Below are 25477 nucleotides of genomic sequence, written 5' to 3'. Positions count from 1 at the left end.
TGATATTCACTAAACATTTGTCTTTTACATTTTATTCTTGCACCTTTTCTCATAAAGCTCTAACAGTAAATAAAGTCAGAAATGTCCATTATTCTACACTAAATTCAGGCTAATGGTATAACAATTACTGAATGGCCATATTTCACAGCAATTTAATGTACATTTGTGAAGACAAATGATTAGGAGAGCACATTAGCAAATACATGACAGCTGAATTGCCCTCAACAATTACACCTACATCTGGAATGAGTGGAGTGTAACAAAGCAGGAAAGGAGGGAATAAACACAAAAACCCTATGTTTCTGACAAATCAGACGTAAGCATCTGTCAGAGTTAATTTTTGAATAAATTTTTAATTAGTCATGATTTTAAAATTTTTCCGTTGTCAAATAAGACATACTTTAGTAATTTCTGTGTCATCATAATCAGATCTACCCTGTTCTATGCTGTGTTCCATGATAATATGGAATAGTCCCATTCAACCACTAGAATTATTCCCTCTAACAGCAATATAGTCACTACAGTGCTAGGTTGAAAACAGATATATCATTTTATAGATCAAGATTACATCACAGATCTAAATTAGGGATGACATTGTCTTATTTTGTTAGCGGTTGACTTACTCCCTCTTTAGGGAATTGTTTAATGAGGATTTTTGAATATTGATACACTGACTGCTTCAATTGACCATATTTGCTTTCATATTCCTGTTTAGAAAGAAGCTTGCTAGTTCTGTAAAGAGAGCCCAATTTATCCATCTTTTCTTTTCTTTTTTCCTCCTCCACCTCCAAGTAATCTCTGGAGGACATATTCTATCAGATATGTCTCCTCTTTGAAACCAGGAAGTTGGAATGGAATTGGAACTGATTTTGAGTGATTTTTTTAAAAAATCTCTTGTATATAGTATCATGAGAGATGATCTCAAAGTAGTGAAGCAAAATATTTCTTGATTAGTACTTACATGGGACTCCACCAGATTTCTCAGGATTGCAAAGTAAACTAAAAAAAACAAAAATGGAAGAAAATGTGCAAAATGCTTGCAGTATCAATGTGCCATGTAGTTACTATTAATTAAATTCAGCTCAAGCCAGTGTATATATGTGTGTATCTGTGTGTATAATACAGATACAGTATAACAATTAAAAAAATAAAGCAGTTGAAGAGTCCTGACAAACAGTAATAATTTCTGTCATTGGTGGTTGCTGTTAGTAGTAAAGCAATTCTGGAGGAATTCATTCTGAATAATAGTGCTTATGGGACTTTTGCCATTCTATCTAAGCATTTTAAATTTCTTGCCAACAGTTTTTTTAACTGTGAGTTCAGGTTTTTTATGTCTGTCTTTTGCTTTATACCAGAGAGATATATGTTACAAGCAATTCATCTCAGAGAACCCAGGCAACAATATATAGTATGTGTTTTGAACTATTTTAGACCAACACATCTATCTGGGTCTCAGATTTTCCACAATTCTTAATGCATATTTTACACAATGGAAAACAGAATCTTACATTAATTCAGTAGGAGCTGCTAATAGCAAAATAGGAGGATAATGAATTTTCATTATGCAATAGTAAATGGATATATTCAAGATAGCAGAACCAATCAGTGAAGAAGAAAGAAGAGAAAGAAGATAGACAAATATATTAATAGAAAAGCAAGAAATGTGGAAGAAATGTTATAATAAATGAAATGATAATATTAAGATATGATAAATAGTGGAGGAGTAGGAAGAAGATACAAAATATGTACTCAGATGACACCCTGATTGGTTATGTATTGTATGTTTGTCTGTGTACAAAATAAAAAGCTTTTATAAAAAAAAAAGAGAGCAGAACCAAATCATTAAAGGAAAACCAAAAGCCTCTATTGGTAGAGATGACCTAGGAGGTCTCTAGTTATACAATCACCTCACTGTGGAAAATGCATTCAGTGCTCCAAAGTTTAATCGTGTTCATCCCCCTCGTCTTTCTTCCTCCTTGACCTATTTTGTGAGGATAAAGCTGAAATCCTGCAAAGATAAGGGATGAAGTGCATTATGCTATTACAAGATATGTGGTTCTTTTTTCCTGTGTTATATTTTTGAACCCCACCCTAAATTATCACTTTCCCAATGTTGACACGGTAAAGGGGTTTCAACAGAAAAGGGATAGAGCAAAATTTCTTCTCTCAGTGTAACCTTCAGGTATGCTAGATGGCAATTTCTTTCACTGGTTTGGTTTTTTTTTTATTATTATTTTATATTTTTTTTATTTATTTATATGCCGCCCTTCTCCGGAGACTCAGGGCAGTTTACAATGTGTTAAGCAATAGCCTTCATACTTTTGTATATTTATACAAAGTCAGCTTATTGCCCCCACAATCTGGTCCTCATTTTACCTACCTTTGAAAGGATGGAAGGCTGAGTCAACCTTGAGCCTGGTGGGATTTGAACTTGCAGTAATTGCAAGCAGCAGATGTTAATAACAGTGCTTTAGTCCACTGTGCTACCAAGCTTAAGTGATGGGATATAAAATATAACACATCTGGGGACTGCCCGGCAATATAGCTTGAACAGAGATCCGTCAAAAATGATTCAGTAATGCTTTAAACCTGGTATTTATACAACCCAATTTTTTGTGGCTTCTATGTGAACTTGGAAAAGGTTACAAGTGACTTAAGAATTATTTTAATGAATCAGTTCCTAAATAGTTGCACTTTTAAAGCTCTTCTGGAAGCCTGAAAAAACACAGACTTCTTGTATTGAAAGCAGAGAGGTATGCTTGTCCAAGACCTAAAATGTTTCTGCAGAATCATGTTCAAAACATGCATAAACCTAGCAAATAGTGGGCATTTTAGCTTAGTGGTTCTTTGTTTGTTTGTTTCTTCATTTGCTTGTTGGGGTTGTAGTGGTTGTATCATCTGGCTCTTTAGCAACGTATCCATAGAATGGATACGTTGCTAAACAGCTGCACTTGTAATAATTACTAAAATTATTTTTAAGAGTTTTATATTTTAAAACTTCAGAGTTACAATATGATTTGTCATCTACTTAACAGAACTGAAATTAAATTTTACTTTGTGTATTGATGATAGAGCATTTTTAGTTTGTAGTTTGGTATTGCATGATCTGGTGCAAAATGCATCCATGGAAAAAAGGTAGTAGCTTAATAAGATTGCTTACATTTTATTAAGATTTTGTGGCCTTAAATATTTTTTTTTAATTTTTTTAAATTTGATTTATATGCCGCCCTTCTTCGGAGACTCAGGGCTGCTTACAATGCATTAAGCAATATTATGACTGTCTTTTAGTAAAGCAAATTAAAAGGACTGAACTATAGAATCCAAACATTAATCTAATTCTGTCATATATTGAGCCTAGTTTCATTTTCCACTGGGGATTAAAAGGCCCACACTTTGCAGGCTTTTCAACTGAAATTAGATTTTTAAAAATGCTGTGAAAACAAATGCTGATTTAAGGTGTTACTATACTATTGTACTTTATTCTGTGCCAATTGTTTTCCATCTGATTTGATTAATTGCCTTTTCTTGATTTGTGGTTTGCATTATGACAGTTAAAAAGCCAACTTTGTCTATTTAAGCTTTGAAACTCTTGATGCAAATTGTTTGTAAATAAATAAGGATAAATATTTCAGGAATCCACAGCAAGCAAAAGAGTCTATTATTGTTCAGTTCGCTGTCTTAGCTACTCATATATACAGTATCCTCTCCCTGGGAATGACTCATCACAGCTTTGTTAAATACTTCATGCTTAGAGAGAATATATCTTTGTTCATGCTAGAGGGTAAAATGGAATAGTTCCTATCTTCATTTTTTATTTTTGGCTTTTCAAAAACATCTGGTTGGCCATGATTGGAAACACTGCTGAATTAAATGGATTTTATTGCCTCATTCGGCAATGAAACAAACTGATGAAAAACAATGAAAAAAGAACACCAAGGGCATGATAAACTATAATTACAATATCAGTCTCAAAATTTTGTTTTTTCTTTTAAATGACTTATGCCATTTTTATTAAATGGTTCCTATAGAAATTTTGTTGTACAATGCTGCAAGAAAAGTTTCTGAACAAAAATGAATAAAATTGCAGAGCTTCTATTCTTTAACTGTTTGATTAATATGTGAGCATCCTATTGAATAACAAACTATGGCTAGAAGTTAATATACTAAACCTTGGAAAGTTGCTATAACTAAGGGATATTTGTCACACTGCCCAGAATCTCATGGTAAAACAGTGCCAATGGTGAGATATATAACAGTGTCTGTATTCTCCCCTCAGCACTCATGTATTTGTTTGCAACACCTTTTTTTCCAAACAGAAAGTGACGCAAATCTGCAAATGAAGACAAATGATCTTCTCTAGCACAAGCAATAAATAATGGCTAATTTTTCTGATGGAGGGGCGAAAACTCTTATTGTGCTTTATTGATGTTTAATCTTTCTTTTGAATAACTTACGCTATCTTGCCAAAATCTAAATAGGCACGTGGATTTTTTACTAGACTTAAGATTTAGTTGCAAATTTTCACATTAATCATTTCAGTACTTTAGAATGACATTCTCAGTCTCTGCTGGTATTCAGATATCAATCAACTTTCTTTTGGTAGGCATGCCATGTAGATTAAAATTAAATTAGCATTGAGAAGCTGACACAAGGTAGCCACAAGATGGGGCTAGCCAAACCATGGTTTGCTGAATATAGTGAAGTTGTTTGGGTTCGCATGTGACCATGGTGCAGAAATCATAAAAATTGGTTCATATCAGATGCATAATGTGATAACCCAACCTGTGTCTTGGTGCAGAAATAAATTATAAAGTTTCACAGAATATATGTTAACACTTTGCCCGTTTAAGGGTTCTTCTGACTCAAAATTAAGGCAAACATTAGGATTTTCTCTGACATTCCAACAGGGAAAAGGGTTCTTGTAGAAAACTGAAAAAAAGACATGACTGTTTTAAAGACGTGTAGCATTATTGCTGCCACATATTCCAGAGTATCTTTTTTGATTTTTTTTTAAAACAAATGCTCACTAAACATGTCCAATTCCCCTTCTATGCCATGATAAGTTTTAGTGTCTAGTTGCCCGATCATCCTCATTGTACTGATTTAAATTAATGCACAGTCTGATCACTATTGTCAACCAATCTTGCAAAGCAGATATATCCTTATTAAGTAGCTGGTTTATATCCATTTGTTGTGCATTTATTTCCATGTGCAGACAATCAGTGTTCTAAACAGTATATTGGGAAAATTGGCAATCTCTTGTATATTAGTGGGAAAATACTATCTGAGTATTTCTGTAATTAATGCTCTTCTAGAAGAGTATATGTTTTAAGGTTTGAAATCAAGTTGGGGGACTTATTTAAAGATTCTCGTTTTGAGGAAAAAAATAGTAATATAAGGGGGGACCAAAAACATTCTGTAAAGTCAACCATATCTTTTATAAATGTATGTTAGGTTTTAAGACCTTGAAATGTTGCAGATTGTCGTGAAAACAGTTGTAAATATAGATTATGCTGGAGTGCATTATCAATTGTAGAGACTTAAGTAAAGCAAAGAAAAATATAAAAATAAGTTTTCACTGAACTAATTCAATAAAGCCTTGTTTTTCGAATTTAATACAATAGAAATCATTGGTCCAACAGTGATACATACATACCTCCATACAATGACTGAAATCATGTACAGTAGTACAATGCTAAACTGTACATAGCTCAGATTATGGTTAAAAGTTGTAAAACATCTTGAGTGTGTAATCGTAAGTTTTCACACATGCCAGCATTTTTTCCAAGCCTGATGAAAGGTGCAGAAAATAATATAAAGTCAGGAAGTGACTGCCTAACAGAACTCAGCATTTCTGTTTCTCAAGCTCTATGGACTTGCATGGATGAAACAAAGGTAACAGAGATTAGCCTTTTCTCATCCTGCATTTGAGAGTCCCAATCCTGACTGTGTTGCCACATTTTGGTTTAAAATAAGAATAAGTAGAAAAACATGTATTACTTCAACTAGAAATATGTGCTACTGAGAATAGAATAGAATAGAATAGAATAGAATAGAATAGAATAGAATAGAATAGAATAGAATAGAATAGAATTCCATTTTAAAAATTAACAAGTAGTAATCTATTCATTCTGAAAAAAATCACCTGCATTTTTTGATTCACATAAAAAATTCATTTACCAATTTATTAATCCTTGCAAAGTTGTTCCTGTTATCAGAATTCTTTTGTCCCTCAATTGATCTATAAATGGCTAGTGAAGGAAAAGATTTGCTTCCACTGTTTAAAAAGTAACTTTTATAAATATTAACATTACATTAGCCACAGATTACAGGGCATCTTGATTTTTATTAATTAAGAACATCAGTGGAATAGGGTGGAATATAAAATAAAATACCTTTATTGATGCTCTACATCAAATTTTAATTCTAGGTCATAAGATAAAAATTTTAAAAATAATATCTATAATCGGTGATAATTGTGAATTGCACACATTGTATTCTATAACAATTATTAATTTGTTCCAAATACCTTGCTTCTGTATATGATGAAATATTCTGGAGTATAATCTTAAAATATAACAAAACTATTTTTGCGGGTGGTCACATTAATTTTGTGTCAATTTAATTTAGTTTTTTAGCCCATTTAGAATTTTGAGAGCCTGTTATAGCAGTCCCACAGAATGATTGTCATGAGTTGGTTGTTCATAAAATGATTAGCATGGTGGACATTATTAGCCATGAAATGTGCATTTATCCAAAGCCTGATAGTTCGATTGCTATGTTTCATGATGGTGCCAACATCCAGACTACTTTTTACTTTTTCTTCTAAGCAGATGGACACAGTTTTAAACAAACACTGAACTATGGGCAGTTGCTACTTTTGTGTATAAAATGGCAATATGCCATTTTTTTTTCAGGATTACAAATATAGAAAAAAAAGTCCTTACTGCATCTTTACAGAAAAGACAGTTGAGTAAGTGACTCAAAATATTGGCTCCTTTCATTCTCCTAGACACATGATCTGAAGCAAATGCATATATATATACCCAACCACAGACACAATATGAAAGAACGCACCATGTTACAGAAGGGAAAAAACGTGTTTCTTCCAAAGCATTCTTTTTCAGTAAGAAATCTTTATTTCTTCATCTCCAAGAATTGTTCCAAAGCTAAAATGTCATAAACAATAGTATGTAACAATAATAAAGTAAAATATATTCCTTTGAAATAAAAATGAATATCATAAAACTGTTTACATAGGTGTAGTACTTGTTCATGGGGCATATCAGAGACCAAGGATCAGTCTTTAGCTTAGCATGAGATATAAATGCAGGCAATAATTACAATAGAGTCAAAATATTGTCATGAACCTAGCAATGAATTTTATCTCCCAGGAGTATAGTATGCACCCATGAAAAAAAAAAGAATTAAATTCTTCATTTTTCAGAAGTATTGTTTAGTTGACAGCAGTCTAGATTGATCTGAATGCAGAAAAAAGAAGAAATTATTTACAAAAGCAAATATTGTGGTTATATTTATACATTCTATACATACATATATCTCTATATATGAGGGGGAGAGAGAGAGATACCGATACAGATACTCATATATATGTTGTTGATAATTTTGCTGGAGTGCTAAGAGAAGCTATGTAGGGAGGCTTTCTCTCTAAAATTTGGAAATAGCAGAGGTAGTATAAAACAAACCAAAGTAAAGAAAGGAATCTCATGCCTCCATAAAAGTAGTGCATATGTCCTGTCTGTTGAAGAGAATAGGCTAAAAGATTTTGTGTACTTGATGGCATAGTAATTGCTTCAAGAGAGGATAGGAATCTGCTTGTATTTGTATCTATAATGCCTTTTCTTGCTGCAGTAAGTGACCATTCAGGGCCTTAACTTCCAATGTCTTCTCTTGTGAGAAAACTGTCCCCCCGTCCGTCCCCCCCACAAATCTTATCCTTGGATTGGTATTGCTCCACATCAATGAGATGGCATGCCTGTGCATATTGGCTGTGCTTTTTGTGTGTTTTATTTTCGTAATCCTTATCAGGGCTTCCTATAGTGCATTCTATTTCTATTATTTTAGAATAATAGAACTCGAAGATCCTAATAAAATGAAAACTATTTTCTATAATTATTTTTTTAATTGGGGTGGTAATGGCAGTAATTACCTTTTCATATACATTCCAGAGATAATATTCCCCCTTACCCACAAACAGTTTCCTGTTGATACATTAAACAAGCATTTCAATCACATGAACACCGATGGATCTTTTCTTGTTTCTTCTTTGTATACAGAGAGTTTGGATGGCGAGATCCGGAACTTCCAGAAGTTATTCAGATGTTACAGCATCAGTTCCCCTCTGTACAATCTAATGCTGCTGCTTATTTACAGCATTTATGCTTTGGCGACAATAAGATAAAAGCTGAGGTAAGAAAATCATTTAATAGGAGAGAGTATATCTCTGTGAGTGTTTGTGTGTGTGTCCGCATCTTGATGTTGCAATTCTGAAATGGCTTCATCAGACCAGTATAAAGTACTTCTGAATAGTAACTTCGTTTGAACTTAGCTGAAGACCTGACGATTTGGGGGCTGGCTTCATGGATTGGGAAGAATAAAGCTAATTGCCCCTTTTATTGTAAAGGTATGTGGAACTTTCAGTGCTGTCTGTGTTATGAAAAATGTGTTCATCAATTTTGATACCACTTTTTGCTTATTTTTTCCTTACAGCTATGTCTTGATGGGAGGTGAAATACAATTTCATCTTGTTTAGTCAGGTTAAACAGGTTCTCTAAAATACCACTTTTCAAAACCTTCTCAGTACAAAATCAAAGTATCATTACTTTATATTAGCCTGTCTTAAGCATTCTGGCTTAACAAAAAAAAAAAGCAGGGTCCTCTGGTTTTTATGGAGTATGATAGTTACCTGATCCAGAGGCTTTTGTCTTGAGTTGGTCTTAAAAACAAGTCAAAGACTTCTATCATTTCTTCCTTTCAGAAATACGTGAGGGTACGTAGCATTATATCTCTTTCTACAAGGGATTGTTCCAAGAATAGTTGACTTATTTAGTTCACATAAGGTATTGGGAGCTAAGGATAAATCATATTGATGGATTTGCTTATGACAATTTCACCAAATATTGTACAGGTAGTCCTTGCTTATTGACCATTCAGTCAGTGACCATTCAAATTTACATTGACTCTGAAAAACAAGACTTAAAAATGGTCCAAAATGGTCCTCAAAGTTGCAGTCATCGCAGAATTCCTGTGCTCATATGGTCATGTATTTGGCACTAGGCAAGTGGCTCACATTTATGACAGTCGCAGTATCCTGCAGTCATGTATGTGAACTCCGTATGCAACTTCATAGGCAGCTTCCGACAAGCAAAATCAATGAGAAAACCAGCAGGAAATCACAAGCCACAGTCATGATATGATTATCGACCTGTGGTAATTTGCTTAACTGTATCCAGAACTAACAGAAACTGCCACTGTAATTTCGTGCTTAATGACTGTGCTGCTTAGTGATGGAGTTGTGAGTCCCTATTGCAGCTGGTAAATGCGTTTATGCGGTCAGTAAATGGGGACACCTGTATTTGTAATTTTGTTTTGAAAAGATTTTGCATTTATTATTCTCTCATGTATAGTTTCCCAATATGTTTTCATTCTCGCAATCAGTTTCTACTTAATCTTTCATTAAGATGATTATTCATGTCTTGATTTTTCTTGGAAAAGAAGCTAATAGGTAATAGTTTCTTTTAAATGTACATTGGCAGGTCTTTTCCATTGACATCAAACTGTTCAATCTTAGGCAGTTTCTGTAAGTTGTTCCTTTGTCATTAACTTCAGGAAGTCCTTTAGGAGCCTTATTGATTGAACAGTTGATCAGTCTATTCTGCACATTACCTTTTCTGATTAGGTCTTATAGATTGCTCTTCTTGCTAGAGCTGCTATAGTATGAAGCTTATTTTTCCATATTCTGAGCAAACAAGATTTAAGCTATGAAATGAGAGCTTGTTTCAAGTGGCATACTTCCATTTCAGACCTCAAGGAATCCTGGAGTACTTAATTTGAATCATAGAATAAAAAGGATCTTAGAGATCATCTCATCCAATTGCCTGTCCAGGGCCCTATTATAGCATCTCTGACAGATGGCCATCTAACCTCTCTTTACACACCCTCCAGCAAAGCAATCCACCTCTTCCTGAGGCAATCTATTATATTGTTAAACAGCCCTCATCAGTATGAAATTCTTCCTAATGTCCAAAGTGCTTTCTTATAATTTAAACTCAATGTTTCCTGGAACAACACTAAACAGAAATGCTTACTATCTCTTACATGACAGCTCTTTAAGCTACTTTAAGACAGCTGTCATGTTTCCCAGCAATCTTCTGTTGTCAGGCTAAACCAGGGGTCAGCAACCCGCGGCTCCGGAGCCATAAGCGACTCTTTGGGCCCTCTGCCGCAGCTCCCTGTCCTATCACTGGTTGGCCCCGCCCCTCATTTCTTTTTGGACTCTAGCCCCAAGCGGCAGGAAGCGAAGGCTGCCTTACGCGCAAATGTGGCTTGAAGGCAGGTACAGGGCAGCTTAGTTCCGGCACTCTCCTCCCCTCCTCCTCCTTTTGTGACCCCCTGGCCAGCTGTGACTGAGCTAGGAGCGTGTGCATGCCCAGGAAGACCCTCCTCAAGTGAGCACCAAAGCTGAGGAACGGCACGCGCGGGACGGGCAGCAGCTCACTTAAGGAGAGTCTCCCCGTGCATGCGCATGCTCCCAGCTCAGCCACAGCTGGCCAGGGGTTTATGAGAAGAGGGGAAGGAGGGTCGCCGGAGTGTGCAGGAGCGAAGCGGCCCTGTACCTGCCTTCACGCCACATTTGCACGTAAGGCAGCCTTTGCTTCCTGCCGCTTCAGGCTGGAGTCCAAAAAAGAAATAAAGAGGTTCGGGGCCAACCAGTGATGGGACAGGAATGGAAACTCCTCACTTTGAAATGGCAATAGAAATCCCCAAGGTAATTACTATTTATTTTGTATAAGAGAGAGAGTAACATATTGCTTTGCCAATTAACATGACTTCCTAATATGCAACTATTACACATCCACATGAACTTTTCAATTGCCTGAACACAGTTAAAGTTACTCCCTCAGGAAAGACACATGCGTGTTCTCTCTCTCTCCCTCTGTGCTTGGCCAAAGAGCTGCCAGGGGTGAGCGATGACACAGCAAGGTGATGACTGGAGCATTAGTACAGGAGAGAAGCCACGTCCTGTTAAGACCTTCCTTAAGCGAGCGGCCACCCACCCCACATGCACCTCTGCTGCACTTTGCTCCCAACCAGGGAGTTACGAGCAGAGGGGGGAAGGAGGAGGACAGTCACCCGAAGGGAGGGGAGAGAGAGACACACACACACACATACACACATACAGAGAGAGAGAGAGAGAGAGAGACATAGAGACACACACAGAGTGGGGGTGAGAGAGAGACATAGACACATACAGAGTGATACATAGAGAGCAGGTGAGAGAAGGGAAGAGAGGGGGAGAAAGAGATACAGAGGGAGAGAGACACAGGGGTGACAGAGGGGAAGATAGGGAGAGGGACAGACACAAAGATACAGAAAGAGGGGGGAGATGGGGAGAAGGGGAGAAAGACATAGAGAATATTTTTGTGGCTGGGTGGGACTGAGTGACTGGGTGGGAGTGACTGAGTGGGAGTGAGTGACATCGAGTTGGCCATGCCCACCCAAGTTTTGTGGCTCCCGGTGTGTTTTTTTTCTGTAGGAAACAGGTCCAAGTGGCTCTTCGAGTGTTTAAGGTTGCCAACCCCTGGGCTAAACATAGCCAACAATTTCTAATGTTCTTTGTATTTCTGTTATAATGATAGCTGCTCTCCTCTGGACATAGTCTAGTTTTCCAGTGTATTTCCTAAGCATAGTGTCCAGAACTGGATGAAATATTACCGGTGTCTAACCAGTACAGAATAGAGAGGAAAGATTACTTCTCTTGATCTTTACACCACACCTCTGTTAATGCAGTTTAGAATTGCATTTGCTTTTTTTTTTTTTTCCAAATGGTTCACGATGTTGGCTAATGTTCAGCATGTGAACCATCAAAATATCCTGAAAGTTTTCATGCACATTTTTACCCAGTACATGGTGTCCTCGGTCATATCTTTTCTTTTTTCTTTTTCCTATTTGAAGAACTTTCCTTTTCTTTCTGTGAAGATTCATCTGTTTGGTTTCTGTTCATTACTCCAGCTTGCCAAGATCTTCCTGAACCTTGATATTGTCCTATAACATGTTTGCTACAATTTATCTTTTTGTTATCCACAGATCTTACAAACTTATTTTGTAACCCTTTATCCAAGTCACTTATAAATATTTGAATAGTACAGGATTTAGAACAGAGTATTGTGGTACGTTATTTAATTACTCCTACCATCTGGATGTGGAGCCATTTACATATGCTTGTTGAGTACAATTGTTTAGCTAGCATAGTATGCATATAATAGTAGCACAGACCCATTCATATATTACCATCTTCTCAACTAGGATCTCAACTTTGCTGGTCAAGATTTACTTTGTCTACCACATTCCTGTGATCAACTAAACCAGTCACTCTAACAAAAGAGAAAATCAGATTGATTTAGGAATCCTTTACTCCAGATCTAGCTCTCACATTAGCTAACTGCAGCTGCTCCAGGCATAAACCTTAAAAGACAGTGAATGACAGCAAGATTTTGCTGAAAAATAAAATTTGTTGCCCTGCCATCTATGTTGCTGCAGTCATATATGATAAAAATATGCGGTTTCATTACGAATTCTAAAATAAAATTCTAATACCAGTTCAGTTCAGTTCTGAATATGAAATGAAAGGAAGAAGGGTTGTCATTAATTGTGGGAACAAAATATTTGAGGCAGCCTGCTTTAGCCTCACTTCAGCTTATACCTTTTTTGTTTTAACAGTATTTCCTCACTTATTAAACACTTAACTCTACTGAGCTCCTTTGTATAATTTGCAGAAAGTGCCTGCTCCAGAATCACAATTAGAGATACAAGTAGGCCTTGTTTACTGATTGCTCATTATGCAACCGTTCAAAGTTACAGTGGTGCTGAAAAACTAACTTTATGGTCAATTTATGCCATTTACTAATTTCACAGCATCCTGTATGTACTTGTCATTCTGTGCCTAACCTATTCACAAAAATCTCTCTTTGCTTTTATTGATTTCATTAGGAAGGCATTTAATTTTTCTTTTCCAAATTTATATGGATGAAATAGCAATTATATACCATTTCACAGTGCTTTAGAGTCCTCTCTAAGCATTTTATAGATTCAGCATATTGACCCCAACAATCTGGGTCCTCATTTTACCGACCTCAGTGGGGTGGAAGGCTAACTCAACCTTGAGTCAGTGAGAATGGAACTGCTGGCAATCGGAAATCAGCAGAATTAGCCTGCAGTACTGCATTGTAACCACTGTGCATGACTAATATAAATGGATTAAATGATTCTGACTACGAATGTCTGTATTAAAAAGATCCAGATGATTATTCTGGTATTATTCAATTTTGCCATGTCTCTTTTCTGAAAAAAAAAATCTTTCTGAACTGGATTACCATGTTTCCCTGAAAATAAGACAGGGTCTTATTTTCTTTTGACCCCCGAAATATGGCCTTGGCCTTATTATTGGGGGGCCTTATCCCTAAACCTCGGGCCCGAAGTGCCGACCAGCTGCTTCGCCGGTGCCGCTCAGGCCGCTGCCTCCAGCAATTGTGGCAGCTTTTTTGTTGCTTCCCATGCAAACAGCACAAGGTGAGGAGGCAAGGCGGAGGGGGGGCAAAGGGGGGAACATGCCCCACATGCACCTGCCATCCATGTGGAATGACCTTGCAGAAGCCGCTCCCACAAACCATAGCTCACATGGCCCTTCTTTCAGTGGCAGCTGCAAAAAGAGCGGCCGCAAAAAAACTCTTGCCAGCCCTAGCCCTGTTGACCTGGGACTGGGGGGAGGGAGACAGGCACCGGAGTTCCAAGCAGTGGCCGATGTAAGCTGCGCAGCCATGAAGTGGGATTGGCATGGCCGGTTCTTGCCCGCAGCATTACCAATGAGGATCGGGTCAGAGCCGGTGCTGCCCAAGATCAGCAGGCCAGATTCAGTGAGCCGGATGCACTGCTGCCACTCGGGAGAAGAAGAGAGAGAGAGGAGGCACTGCAAGAGAGCCCATTTCTGATGTTGTTCTCCTCCCGGGCAGCGTCAGTTCATTCAGCTCTCTGAATCTGGCTTGCCGATCTCTTCCAGTGTGAAAGAGTGGCAGGTGGGGACGGGTGGGGCAGTGGAGAAGTGAGATGCATGGAGCGAGATGGGGCTCCCCTTGCCATCTCTTCTCCCCCCCTCGCTGGGCATGGCAGGAGCTGGAAGTCAGGTAAGATACACATCTTGCTTCTCTGCCAGCCACACCAATCCTGCTTCATGGCTGCACAGACAGCCCACACCAGCCACTGCTCGGAGCTCCGGTGCCAGTCCCCCTCCCCCCAGTCCCAGGTCGACAGGGCTAGGGCTGGGAAGAGGTTTTTTTGCGGCCGCTCTTTTTTTATTATTATTTAAAAAGTTTTACAAATACATTTTCTCCCCAGTTTCCCCCCCCCAAGCCCTCCCTAACCCTCCCCTCCCCCCAAGACTTCCTCAGAATGAAATCCAAATCATAATTACATTTTATGAAACTTAAACCCCTCCACCCCCTGTGTACTGTTTATATCTTCATAGAACTCAGTTAATCTATCCCTGCATAATACATTCAGCTAAAAGCTATCTGATATTTCCTAGTTTGATATTTATTCTGCACATAATCTATCCACTTTTTCCACTCCCATGCATAAGTCTCTTGAGTTTGATCTTTTAAATATGCTGAAATCTTCGCCATCTCTGCAAAACTGGTCATCTTCAAAGTCCATTCTTCAATAGTGGGCATAGCATCATTTTTCCAATATTGACCTATCAATAATCTCGCTGCTGTCACCATATACAATATCAGCTTTGTTTCACCCAATGTAAAACCCTTAACTATACCCAATAAAAACAATTGTGGAGAAAACTGAAGTTTTTTTTTCAGAACATTTTGCATAATCCACCAAATTTTTATCCAAAAAGCCTTTGCTTTCTTGCAGGTCCACCATATATAATATATGTGGCATCTAAACAATCACATCTCCAACATTTTGGTTGAACATTAGGATACATACACGATAATTTCTTAGGATCTAAATGCCACCTATAAAACATTTTATAAAAATTTTCCCTCAAATTCTGCAACTGTGTAAATTTAACATTCTGGACCCATATTTTTTCCCATGTTTCCAACATCACTGGTTCTGCAAAATTTTGTGCCCACTTTATCATACAATCTTTGACCAGTTCATTTTCCGAATCTCTTTCTAGCAAAACATTATAAACCCTCTTAATATGCATTGGACCTTTCTCTTTTATATGTCTAACCAATTCTTCTTCATGCATCATTATACCAATTTTTTGATCTTCTTTCCATCTCAGTTGAAGTTGATTATACTGTAGCCAAGTTAAATTAATCCCTTCTTCCAACAGTATTTCTAATGTCTTTAGTTGCCATCTGCCCCCATCCATAAAAAGAATTTCTTTGTATAAAAACCCCCCGAGTGACATTATATTTGTATTCCACATAATATGACCAAGATCCAGCCATAACAGTATTTTGTAATCCCATTTGAATCGGTGCTTCTTCCAAACTCTCATCAAAGAGTTCCTAAGTATGTGGCTTTTGAATACTTTATCCACTTTGTTCTCATAGAATAAATATGCATGACAACCAAATTCAAGATCATGACTTTCTATATTCAATATTCCAGTCTTTATCCTTCCAAACCAGTCACTTGCTTGCGTCAAAGCTGCTGCTTCATAATACAATTGTAGGTTTGGAAGTTTAAGGCCTCCCCTTTCTGGGACATCTTGCATAATTTTCAGTTTAACTCTCGGCTTTTTCTCATTCCAGACAAACTTATTCACTCCTCTTTGCCATTCTCTCAATTGTTCATCACTTTTAAGCACCGGAATCATTTGAAACAAAAAGAGAAATCTAGGCAAAGCGTTCATCTTAACTGCTGCTATTCTTCCAAGTAACGACAGCTGCAGTTTTTTCCAAGTCTCCATATCCTTTTGTACCTCTCGCCACAACACCTCATAATTATTTTGAAATAATTTTATATTTGAATTTGCAACTTGAACTCCTAAATATTTAACCTTTGATACTATTTCAAAGCCTGCCTTGCTTTCAAGTTCCTGCTTTCGATCTTGTGTCATATTTTTGACTATCATCTTAGTTTTTTTCTGATTCAGTCTGAATCCTGATACCATACCATATTCTTTTATAATGTCTTTCATCTGAATTATTGATTCCATCGGCTGTGTTAGGGTAACAACCAGATCATCTGCAAATGCCCTAGTCTTATAATCTTCTTGCCTAATAGCTATGCCATGTAAAGAATTTGAGTCCCGTATTGTATTCAACAAGACTTCTAATGTTAAGATAAATAACAATGGGGATAGCGGACAACCTTGTCTTGTTCCTTTTTCAATACTAAAATTTGTAGTCAGACTTCCATTAATAATAATTTGCGCCGTTTGTTGTTGATAAATTGCTGAAACCGCCTGTATAAACTGATCCCCAAAGTCCGTTTTTCTTAAAGTCTTTAATAGAAAGTTCCAATCCACTCTATCAAAGGCCTTCTCCATTTGCGGCCGCTCTTTTTGAGGCCACCACTAAGAGAAGGAGCGCAAGAGCTAGGGAGGAAAAAAGTAAATCTAGTTTGGGATTAGATCAGAGATTATTCTAGACTAGCATTCTTTTTTGCGTGCTTACCAACCAGCAGCTGGTATATAAGACAAGGTTACCTTTGCTAGTATGAAAGAAACATAATATGGTACAATCATATATCCAATTTTAGATTAAGAAATAAATAATTTTCATTTAATATGCAATAAAACAAAATATTTTATGCTGCTATCCCTTCTGCAAAAATTCAAGACAATTCTATGTTTTGGTTTCTTTCGTTTAACCGATACAAATTGTAACAAATATATTAGGTTAAAAGGATATTTTTGAAGTCAAGCCCTGATTTTCACCACCTAATTTCACTCATTATTGCACTGCACTTGATCTTAAAACCTCAGCAACATTTTGAATAGTTCATTTATAAAATGTTTACTAGTGGCATTAGTCAGTATTATTTAGCAATTCATTTCAGAGCATGTCATCAACAGTTGGGATTCGATTTTACAAAGTCTCAACATTTAATGATTTGTTGGTCCACATATGATCAGATTGAAGTTCTTGTGACAATAGAAATTTAAATTAAGCCTATGCTTTCTTTGAGTTTGGTAATTCTGTAAACATGAAGAATTAATGGCAAGTTCTTTGCAAAACAGTGGCCAGACAAGAAGGCATGAAAAAACATGTACTAGCGCTTGTGCTTCTTATTTTTCACTCATATCTTAAAAAGAATTCAATGGAATTCCATTTTCTGAAGAGGTATATTCCTCCCCTTTAACGCCCATACATTAAAGAAGGACAATATGTGCTTATGATTTTGATTTTTTGAGAAATTTTAATTCTTAGATAGCATTTGTAGCTTTAATTTGATTTGAACTCATCTCTTAGCTTAATTACAAAAGCCACTCCAGCACCTATTTTATCTAACTGGTGATGTTGCTTTTTTATTTATACTGGTACATAAAATACTGGGCAGACTTAGGTTTAGGGTGAGGATTCTCAATTAACTCCAAATGTTTATCCTGAATTGTTAATTTTAATGCAAGAGCGGTAATCATATTGGGGGGGAGGTTGTTAATCTAATTCAAATCAAATCAAATTTAGCATTAGTTCTTGCCTTAATCTTTGACCTTTTTTTGATTAATCTTTCACTCATGATTGAAAGTCCATAAACTCTAAGGTCCTGAATCTGAAAAAAATTGGAAGAAAAGAAAAGAAAAGCCGAGTAAAATTTCCTACTCATTTATAAAATGTACATGTCATCATGTTTCAGATGGACTTTGTCATTTAGTTGTCAGAATACAATCAAATTGCATTTTGTGCTGTCTGAAAACCAGCTTGACTGGTGTGGTAGAAATTATATGCCATGTGAACTGGTGGTAGGCTACAATAGGAAAATCTGCAGCTTAGAAGTCTTTTAAATCGATAAAATTGAGGGATAGATCTTAACGCTATCTTACTAAGGAAGAAAACAAGGAGAATAGCAGTACAGGTTTAGTTGCAAACTTTTTAAAAAGGGGACCCTTGTTAAACAGAAAGGTCATTCTTCTGAAGTAATTTCTCACAGTTTTAAAGTAATCTAGCTCTTCTGTATGAGATCACTTCACAAAAGGATTGTATTGCACAGTTTCACATGCCAGCATCATTTTGTCCTGATGGAAAATGGCAGCAGGCCATCAGTGGCAATGATATAGCAGGTCACAAAGGTTTCTGGCATCAGTGACTTTTTTCTGTATGCTAGGAAATTAATTTCACCCATGAAAGCCACAGTAGCCACAGACTGGTTAGAGAGGCGAAATAAGGGGGCAGTGACTAGTGAACTATCCATTCTATATCTCTGCCTGCCTTCCATCCTTAACAAACACTTTTGTAAGTAAGAATATTGCTTTCATTCACTTCATGCATCTTTGCCCATCATTTTATTATAACAAAAGTAATTAAAATGAGCGCAGGACAGAAACTAGGAATATTTTCTTCCATTGCTTTTCTACTATATAGCGGTCCAACCCAACTTTTGCCTACAGGCTAATTTTCACCAATAGTACATGGTCTGTCAACCTCCCATTTATCTCACTTGGAGGCAGTTAGCAAAAGATGAGAGCCACAGATGGGTGATGATCAGCTTGGACAATTACAAACTGGCTGTTCAAGCCTTCTGTAAATTGTAAGTAAAGCCAGGATTTATGTGGTTGGGTTTTTTGGGGGGGAGGGATAATTTATCCAAAATCACAGTTACCATCGCATTTAATCACTAGTTAGCCTTGTTTCTCAGTTGATTGCTTCTACTCTTGATCTGTATTGATCTGTATTTCTATGTTCTTGACTCTTTGACAATCTATATACATTCATAAAGGAATTTTTATTTATTTTTGTTCTTTATTTATTGAATCAGGCTATATATGCTTCTAAATAAACTGCAACAATCCATTACAAGAACTTGCCTTCTCCATGTATTTATCCAGAATAAATGTCCTAAATAGTTTTAATTACAGCACAGTCATTATTTTAATTATAATCTTTGTTACACCAACTGAGATTTTTATTGCCTTTTCATTGAAAAGACATGCCTAAATTTCTGCCATCAGTCAAGTCTTTGAAATTAGCATGTTCTTTCTTCTTTCCTCTAATTTTTTTTAAAAAGTATTCTATTTTTTAATAAACATTTGGATATCATGTTTGTTTTAATCTCTGAAACCATCTTTACACAGTCTCATTTGAGATGTAATGCTATAGAGTCATGAGCATTTCTATCGACCTATTTATTTCCTTCTTTGTTTTGTTGCTTACTTTCTTCCTTTTTGAGAGGTGAAGATTAGGGTGATGACTGGGATAAAATGGGGTTAAATTTGTGTCAATTTTAATGCTGAATGAGGCAATAAACCCCGAGTTTGATTTTTTTAAAAAAAAAATTCCTATCTTCTCTTCCTCTTTTACTGTTTTGAGAATTGAGGATTTTAAAACTATACTTAATATATTCATTGTATCATGATTATATGTTGCACAATATGATACATAATAATCAAAACAAATACACGTAATAATAGTTTACCTTTTCCCTATTTATTCCCTGCATTTTGTTTTTTCTTTCAGATTTAGGTTGCAGGCCCTTTCGATTTTTGTACACCATGTCAGATACGTAGTGTTATGTACAGTAATTAATGAAGATAATGATGATGAATGTTGAAGTGAGAAGTCTCAGGATTTGTTACATCAGCGCTAGATCATAATTTATCTGTGATGGCAAAACCTGCTCAATTGGCCTAATTCAGCTAAGCATGCTGATGTCACACAATTCAAGAGGCACCTCTGCCTCTATTAAGTATATCCTGAGTGGCATCAGGTAGGAGAGTACATGGGATTGAAAGAGGAGGAAACCTCTTGAGCATATGTGGAAGTGATGTTGATGTTCTCTCTGCATTCCAACATCAAGAAATTGTGTTATTTACAACCAAAGTTCAACTGGATAAAATGCTTAACAATAGTGAACAATAATGAAAAAATAATAAATCAGCTATAAGGGCATAATGTCTCCTTGCATCTTTATCCCTAACCATTCCTTTTGATGAGATGAGCAGGAAAGTGCCATTGCTTCAGTGAAGCAGACAACAACCCTGTATTGATTCACTGTAATTCATTCAGCTTTCCTCTAACTATCTCTCTTAGCAACACATCTGGAAGTTGCCAGGTTAGCTCCTGTGGCAATCTTCATCACACTTTATAAAACATTTTCAGCATTCATGATTATTTCGTTTAAAGTATTGTGGCTTTCCTTTTATATTATTTTTAATTTCATATTTTGAGATTTTAAAACCAGTTGAGATGTTCACACTAACATCATTTTAACTGAGTAACTTGAAGGTAAAATGTTCTACAGTTCTCAGAGGCAGTTTAAATTAGATTTATATTCTGTCATTCTACGTATTTGCTTACCTAAATATTTTATGCCATGCTTCATTTATACAGATTCTGAAGTGGTTTACAACAGTTTAATAAAGCAGAGCCATAAAATGAAACTGTCCAATTAAATGGCCAAGAATATTACTGGAATTAATGGCTGGGGAAAGACATCAGGGAAAGACATTCTTAAAACATACTTAGATTGAAGTCTGGTGTATTATAGGGGGAGGCAAACTATATGCAGGCAAGCTATTAACTTTCATTCTAATATCTCACTTTGCTAAAGGGGTTAACCTGTATGATAACATAGGATGTTTCAGTGCACACTTGAGAGTTACATATGACACAGCCAGGCATATATAAATATCTAGAGCAGGGCTGTCAAACTCCCAGCCTGCGGGCCAGATGTGTCACGTGCTGGCCACGCCCACGCCCGGTTTAGCAAAGGGGAAAAAAGTCCCGAAACGTCACATGACATCGCTGTGACAACGTGAGTTTGATACCCCTGATCTAGAATATGCTTTTTAAAGGGAAAAAGAACTGATGATAGAAATGAAATCAGATATAACCCCAACAATTTAAATGTGTATAATTACTGTACATTACATTAAAAATATAAAAAAGGAGAAGTTAGAATCTAATACTTATAATATTTCTAGGATTTTTTCCTTCATTTTCCTTCTCTTTTTTGTATTTTTACATAACACGTAGAGATTTTCACTTAGCTCAGAGATTTCAATTCTTACTTAGATAGCTAAAATAATGTAATGTATTTACTGTAGTTTAATGTTTTCTATGTCTTATTTGTAATCAAAAATCTACATCACTAGCTGCACATTCTTGATAATTAGTCCATTATATATTTCTATATTATTTTTTTATTTTTTCTCTTTTATTTTAAAAATGATTAATAAATGTGTTTTTAAAAAACTCTTCATTGGGTTAAATCCAAAGGGAGGAGATTTATGTATATCTCTGTTATTGAATATGTTATGTACCTAGAAGTAGCAATACGCTGATATTTCATATGGGAAATTTTTTGAAGGTTTCCAGTCATCTTGATTAGAAATAGAGTAGTAGAGGATGGTTAATTTTATTTATTGATTTTTGATTTGGGTATTAATTGTCATTTTTCCTGATGTTTTTCACTTGTCACAATATTACAACATAAAGTTATTTTTTTAACTATTTTTTATCATATGCTGGACATTTTGAAGAACTGCTTTTTTTGTGGGAAGGGGAAAAGCAGAGTATAATTTTTAAATAATATATATATATATATATATACACACTCAGTCCAGAAAATTTTAATATTTGCATGTTTTTACATTAGGTATATACTGAACACTGAATTTACTCCATTCTTTAAAAACAGAGTTCTGGGGTCAAGCAAGTTAAATTTTGCATTTTGTAAATAACTAGTTTTAGGATTAGGACAATGAGTTGGGGAAACACAAGAATAGGGAGATCAAAGTCTTGTGCTATATCTCTTTCTCAATTCTTTTATATTAAGCTACTTCCACTTTCTGATTAAACATCACTGGAACTTTTGGTTCTGCTGATGTCTGCAGGTCAAATTGTCAAATCCCATATGGTCTAAATTCAGTTAGAGTTTGTCAGTTTATTTCTGTGATGTAAGCTATGTGTGATAACAATATTCTAAATATATTTTAGGTTACAACTTGAGCTTGAAAAGTTAAATTTTGCTAGGTGCAATCAAAACAGATTTCACTCCTGGCAATTGTATGCACAAACAGAAACTTCTTTCTGATAGTAGTCTCTAGCATTTCCAGGGGTACTCTCTTTGATTCTATCCATCTACTTTACTCATTGTTTTCTGTTTCCTTCAATCTTGCTAAATACAATCTTTTTTGCTAATATATCCTCCACTAATCTCATACACATATGAGTTTCTTTTTACATTGCCTGAAGGCAGTAGTTAGCTTTTTGTTGTTGTTGTTCAGGAGTGATTAATTTTTCTTGTAATCCATAGTGCTCTTAGTAACTGTATAGTACTCACCGGTCTGATTTGTCCAAACTCAACCCTCATTTTCCAATGTTTTCTCAAATTTACACTATACATGCAGTTTCACCCAAATTATCAGGTATATTTATAGCATTCATCATTATCTTTTGCCAATGTTATCCCAAGATAAATCTAAAATCTAGTTGTGAAATTCCGCATTAAACACAACACCTTAAAGCATATCTTTTAGCAATGCTTCCAAAAGACCAAACTATAATTTCTTATTCATCTTAGTGAGTTCATGCAGCAATTATGTGACATTTGGATCTTTAGATGATGATAAAGTACATACTTCATTTCATGTGCGACCTTTACATTTTTCAACTTAAGGAACTAATAAATGTCATCATGTGCAATGTAGTATTTAGGCTAAAGTTAAATATCTCAAAAGGGAAAGGATATTTTATTCTTTGTCCTGGGTCAGTTATCATTTTGTAAATTAAAAATTCATAAAGTCATTAGAATACAAGTAATAACAATTCCACATAGATCCTTTTGAATGAAAATTATTGCTTAGTATAATGAGTTGTTTAAGTAATGAAGCACTATTGTGAAATAATGCAGTAACATTCACTTCAAAAATAACATCCTAAGAAAAGATAAGCATATGTAAATCAGAGGGGTAAAGCAGCCATGAAAAATTAATATTAGAATATCAGGGTTGGCTATAAGCATATACTATAAATACCCCTGCTCAAAGATACTAGATGATATCTATATCTTCATTCTATCTATACTGCCTAAAACAGTATATGCTTTTTAAAAATTGGTTTAAGAAGCTGATTTTATGTTTAAAGAAATACAGGTGATTGTCAACCTAAAACCATTCATTCAGCAACATTCAGTGTTTGGAAGGCTAGAAAGAACATTCTGAACAATTGCAAGAAAGGCGGCTAGAAAGAGCTTGGAATGAAGGCTCTTTTGTCTCTAGAAGATCCTGGAACGATCATGGAAGGCCCTCCCTTAGTTTCCCCTTATTTTCATTTTTCCTTGTCCTCCTGTATTTTATATTTTGATAAAGTAATAAAAAAAACAAAATGTCAATAGGAAAAGGAGAGGAAAAATACTTTCAGCCTTTCAAGATTCTATTTGTGTTACAATAAAAAATAGAACAAGACTTCTGGTTGTGCTACTTGTCTGGACTACTTTGAAGGGCTAAAAGTGGCTGACACGTTCCCATTAAGAAAAAAGAAAGTATGTGCCATAAGGCTGGGTGCCAGCTGATTTAAAAATAAATGTCCCACAAAATCTGTTTAAGAATTCCTCTTATCAGAGCCTAATGAGCAAAAGATATCCATCAAGAATTCAGAAGAATTTGCCAGTATTGTTTTAAACCAGATTGATTTGAAGTAGACTCTGAGGATCAGAGTAACTACATCTGTAGGGAAAGGAGATTAACCAAAGATTATAAAGATGATACCAGGTTGTGGCCTTTGAGAAGATAAAACCCATCCCTAAACAAGCGTAGCTCCTTACGTATCCTGGGACTTCAGGAGTAATTCTAAGGAATTATAGAATTCAGTGTAATAGCCTATTCTATGTTTCAAGTTTGTAGGCTTGCAGAAATAGACTCTATAGCTTGGCTGGGAGATTACCTTGGCTATGAAAACCTTACAAACTGCTGGGATAAAATGGGCTCTTTTCAAGTGGAAAAATCTAAAGATACCTGAGGAGCAATGCTGAGTGATAGTTACCAGGTATAAAAATGTTCTCTTCAGGACTTGGAATGGCACTGCAAAGTATTTATTTGCATGTGGACAGCTACTGTACAATATTTCCATTGATTTACCAGTTATAAATTTTATGGTGATTTAAAAAAAAACCTAGGACTTTCATTTTCTGATAATTCATTTTTATTCTAAGTAGAAAGAGGCCGAAGACCTTGGTTATCTTTTCTCTTTTTTTCCTGAGAGGTAGAGAAGATGCCATGGAGGAGGAAAAATGGGGACAAAAAAGGATTGGTATACAAATTAAATAGAAGAGGGATTGGAATACAATATATCCTTGTCAATGTCTCATACTTCTCTGGAGAATCTGATTCTCAAAGTGATGTTGGTTTAGAAGGATTGAGTGAATAGAATAATCTTTTTATCTTCTAAGGATCCTCTTGATTGCCCCTCCCAGCCTATCCCTGGAATTAAATCAAAAGCAAATTTAAAATCAGTGAAAGCTGAGAAAAGAGAACCTCTGGTTTGGGAAAAGTATTTGTTAAATGGTGAAAAACTAAAGATTGCTCAAGAACTGATCAATCCCTTCTGAAACCCGCCTGTTCTTCAGCAAGATTATTTTCCCCTTCAACCCAATAGCTTTAAATAGAGATTAAATAGAGATATTTGACATATAGCTTGCTAATTATTTTTAGTAAGATTATTTTGTTTTTATAGAATGGAATAACAATGGCACAAATTTACTCAATAGGGAAATGTGTTCATATGTTAATAGGAATGAATAAATCAGTCAACACTGGCATCCTCGAGACCTTGTTTTCTTGTAATAATCATGGTGGCAGTGCAAAAATTAACAGTTCAAATAACAGTATAATGAGAATATGAATGAAACATTTAAAATTGCCCAAGGCACTTATGGTGGTCCATATACCACTAATTATTTGCCTCTGAAAAACAGACCTGAATCACACATGAAATCCCTACATGTTTTTGTTTGTTTGTTTTGTTTTGTTTTGAACATAGCAAGATCTATGAATCCAATCATTATGGTTTATTACACCTATTAAGCCATACTGTGCATGTTAAGCCAC

General features: G+C 35.7%; 1 protein-coding gene across 21 annotated transcripts in view; it reads left to right on the top strand.

Moving 5' to 3' along the window:
* The window catches only part of CTNND2 (catenin delta 2), a 479927-nt gene that overhangs the window by 326521 nt on the left and 127929 nt on the right, over positions 1–25477 (top strand). For all 21 annotated transcript variants that reach the window (XR_015733589.1, XR_015733588.1, XR_015733587.1 and 18 more), the window contains one exon: positions 8298–8430. Coding sequence is in view for 17 of the 21 variants with exons in the window: in XM_034411885.3 (XP_034267776.1) it covers positions 8298–8430 (133 nt within the window). In the remaining 4 variants the exon portion in view is untranslated. The remainder of the gene's footprint in view (positions 1–8297; positions 8431–25477) is intronic.

Source organism: Pantherophis guttatus, chromosome 3 (assembly GCF_059756535.1).
Source record: "Pantherophis guttatus breed Tessera chromosome 3, ASM5975653v1, whole genome shotgun sequence".
Taxonomy (NCBI): domain Eukaryota; kingdom Metazoa; phylum Chordata; class Lepidosauria; order Squamata; family Colubridae; genus Pantherophis; species Pantherophis guttatus.
This window is presented reverse-complemented; position numbering and strand designations above follow the sequence as displayed.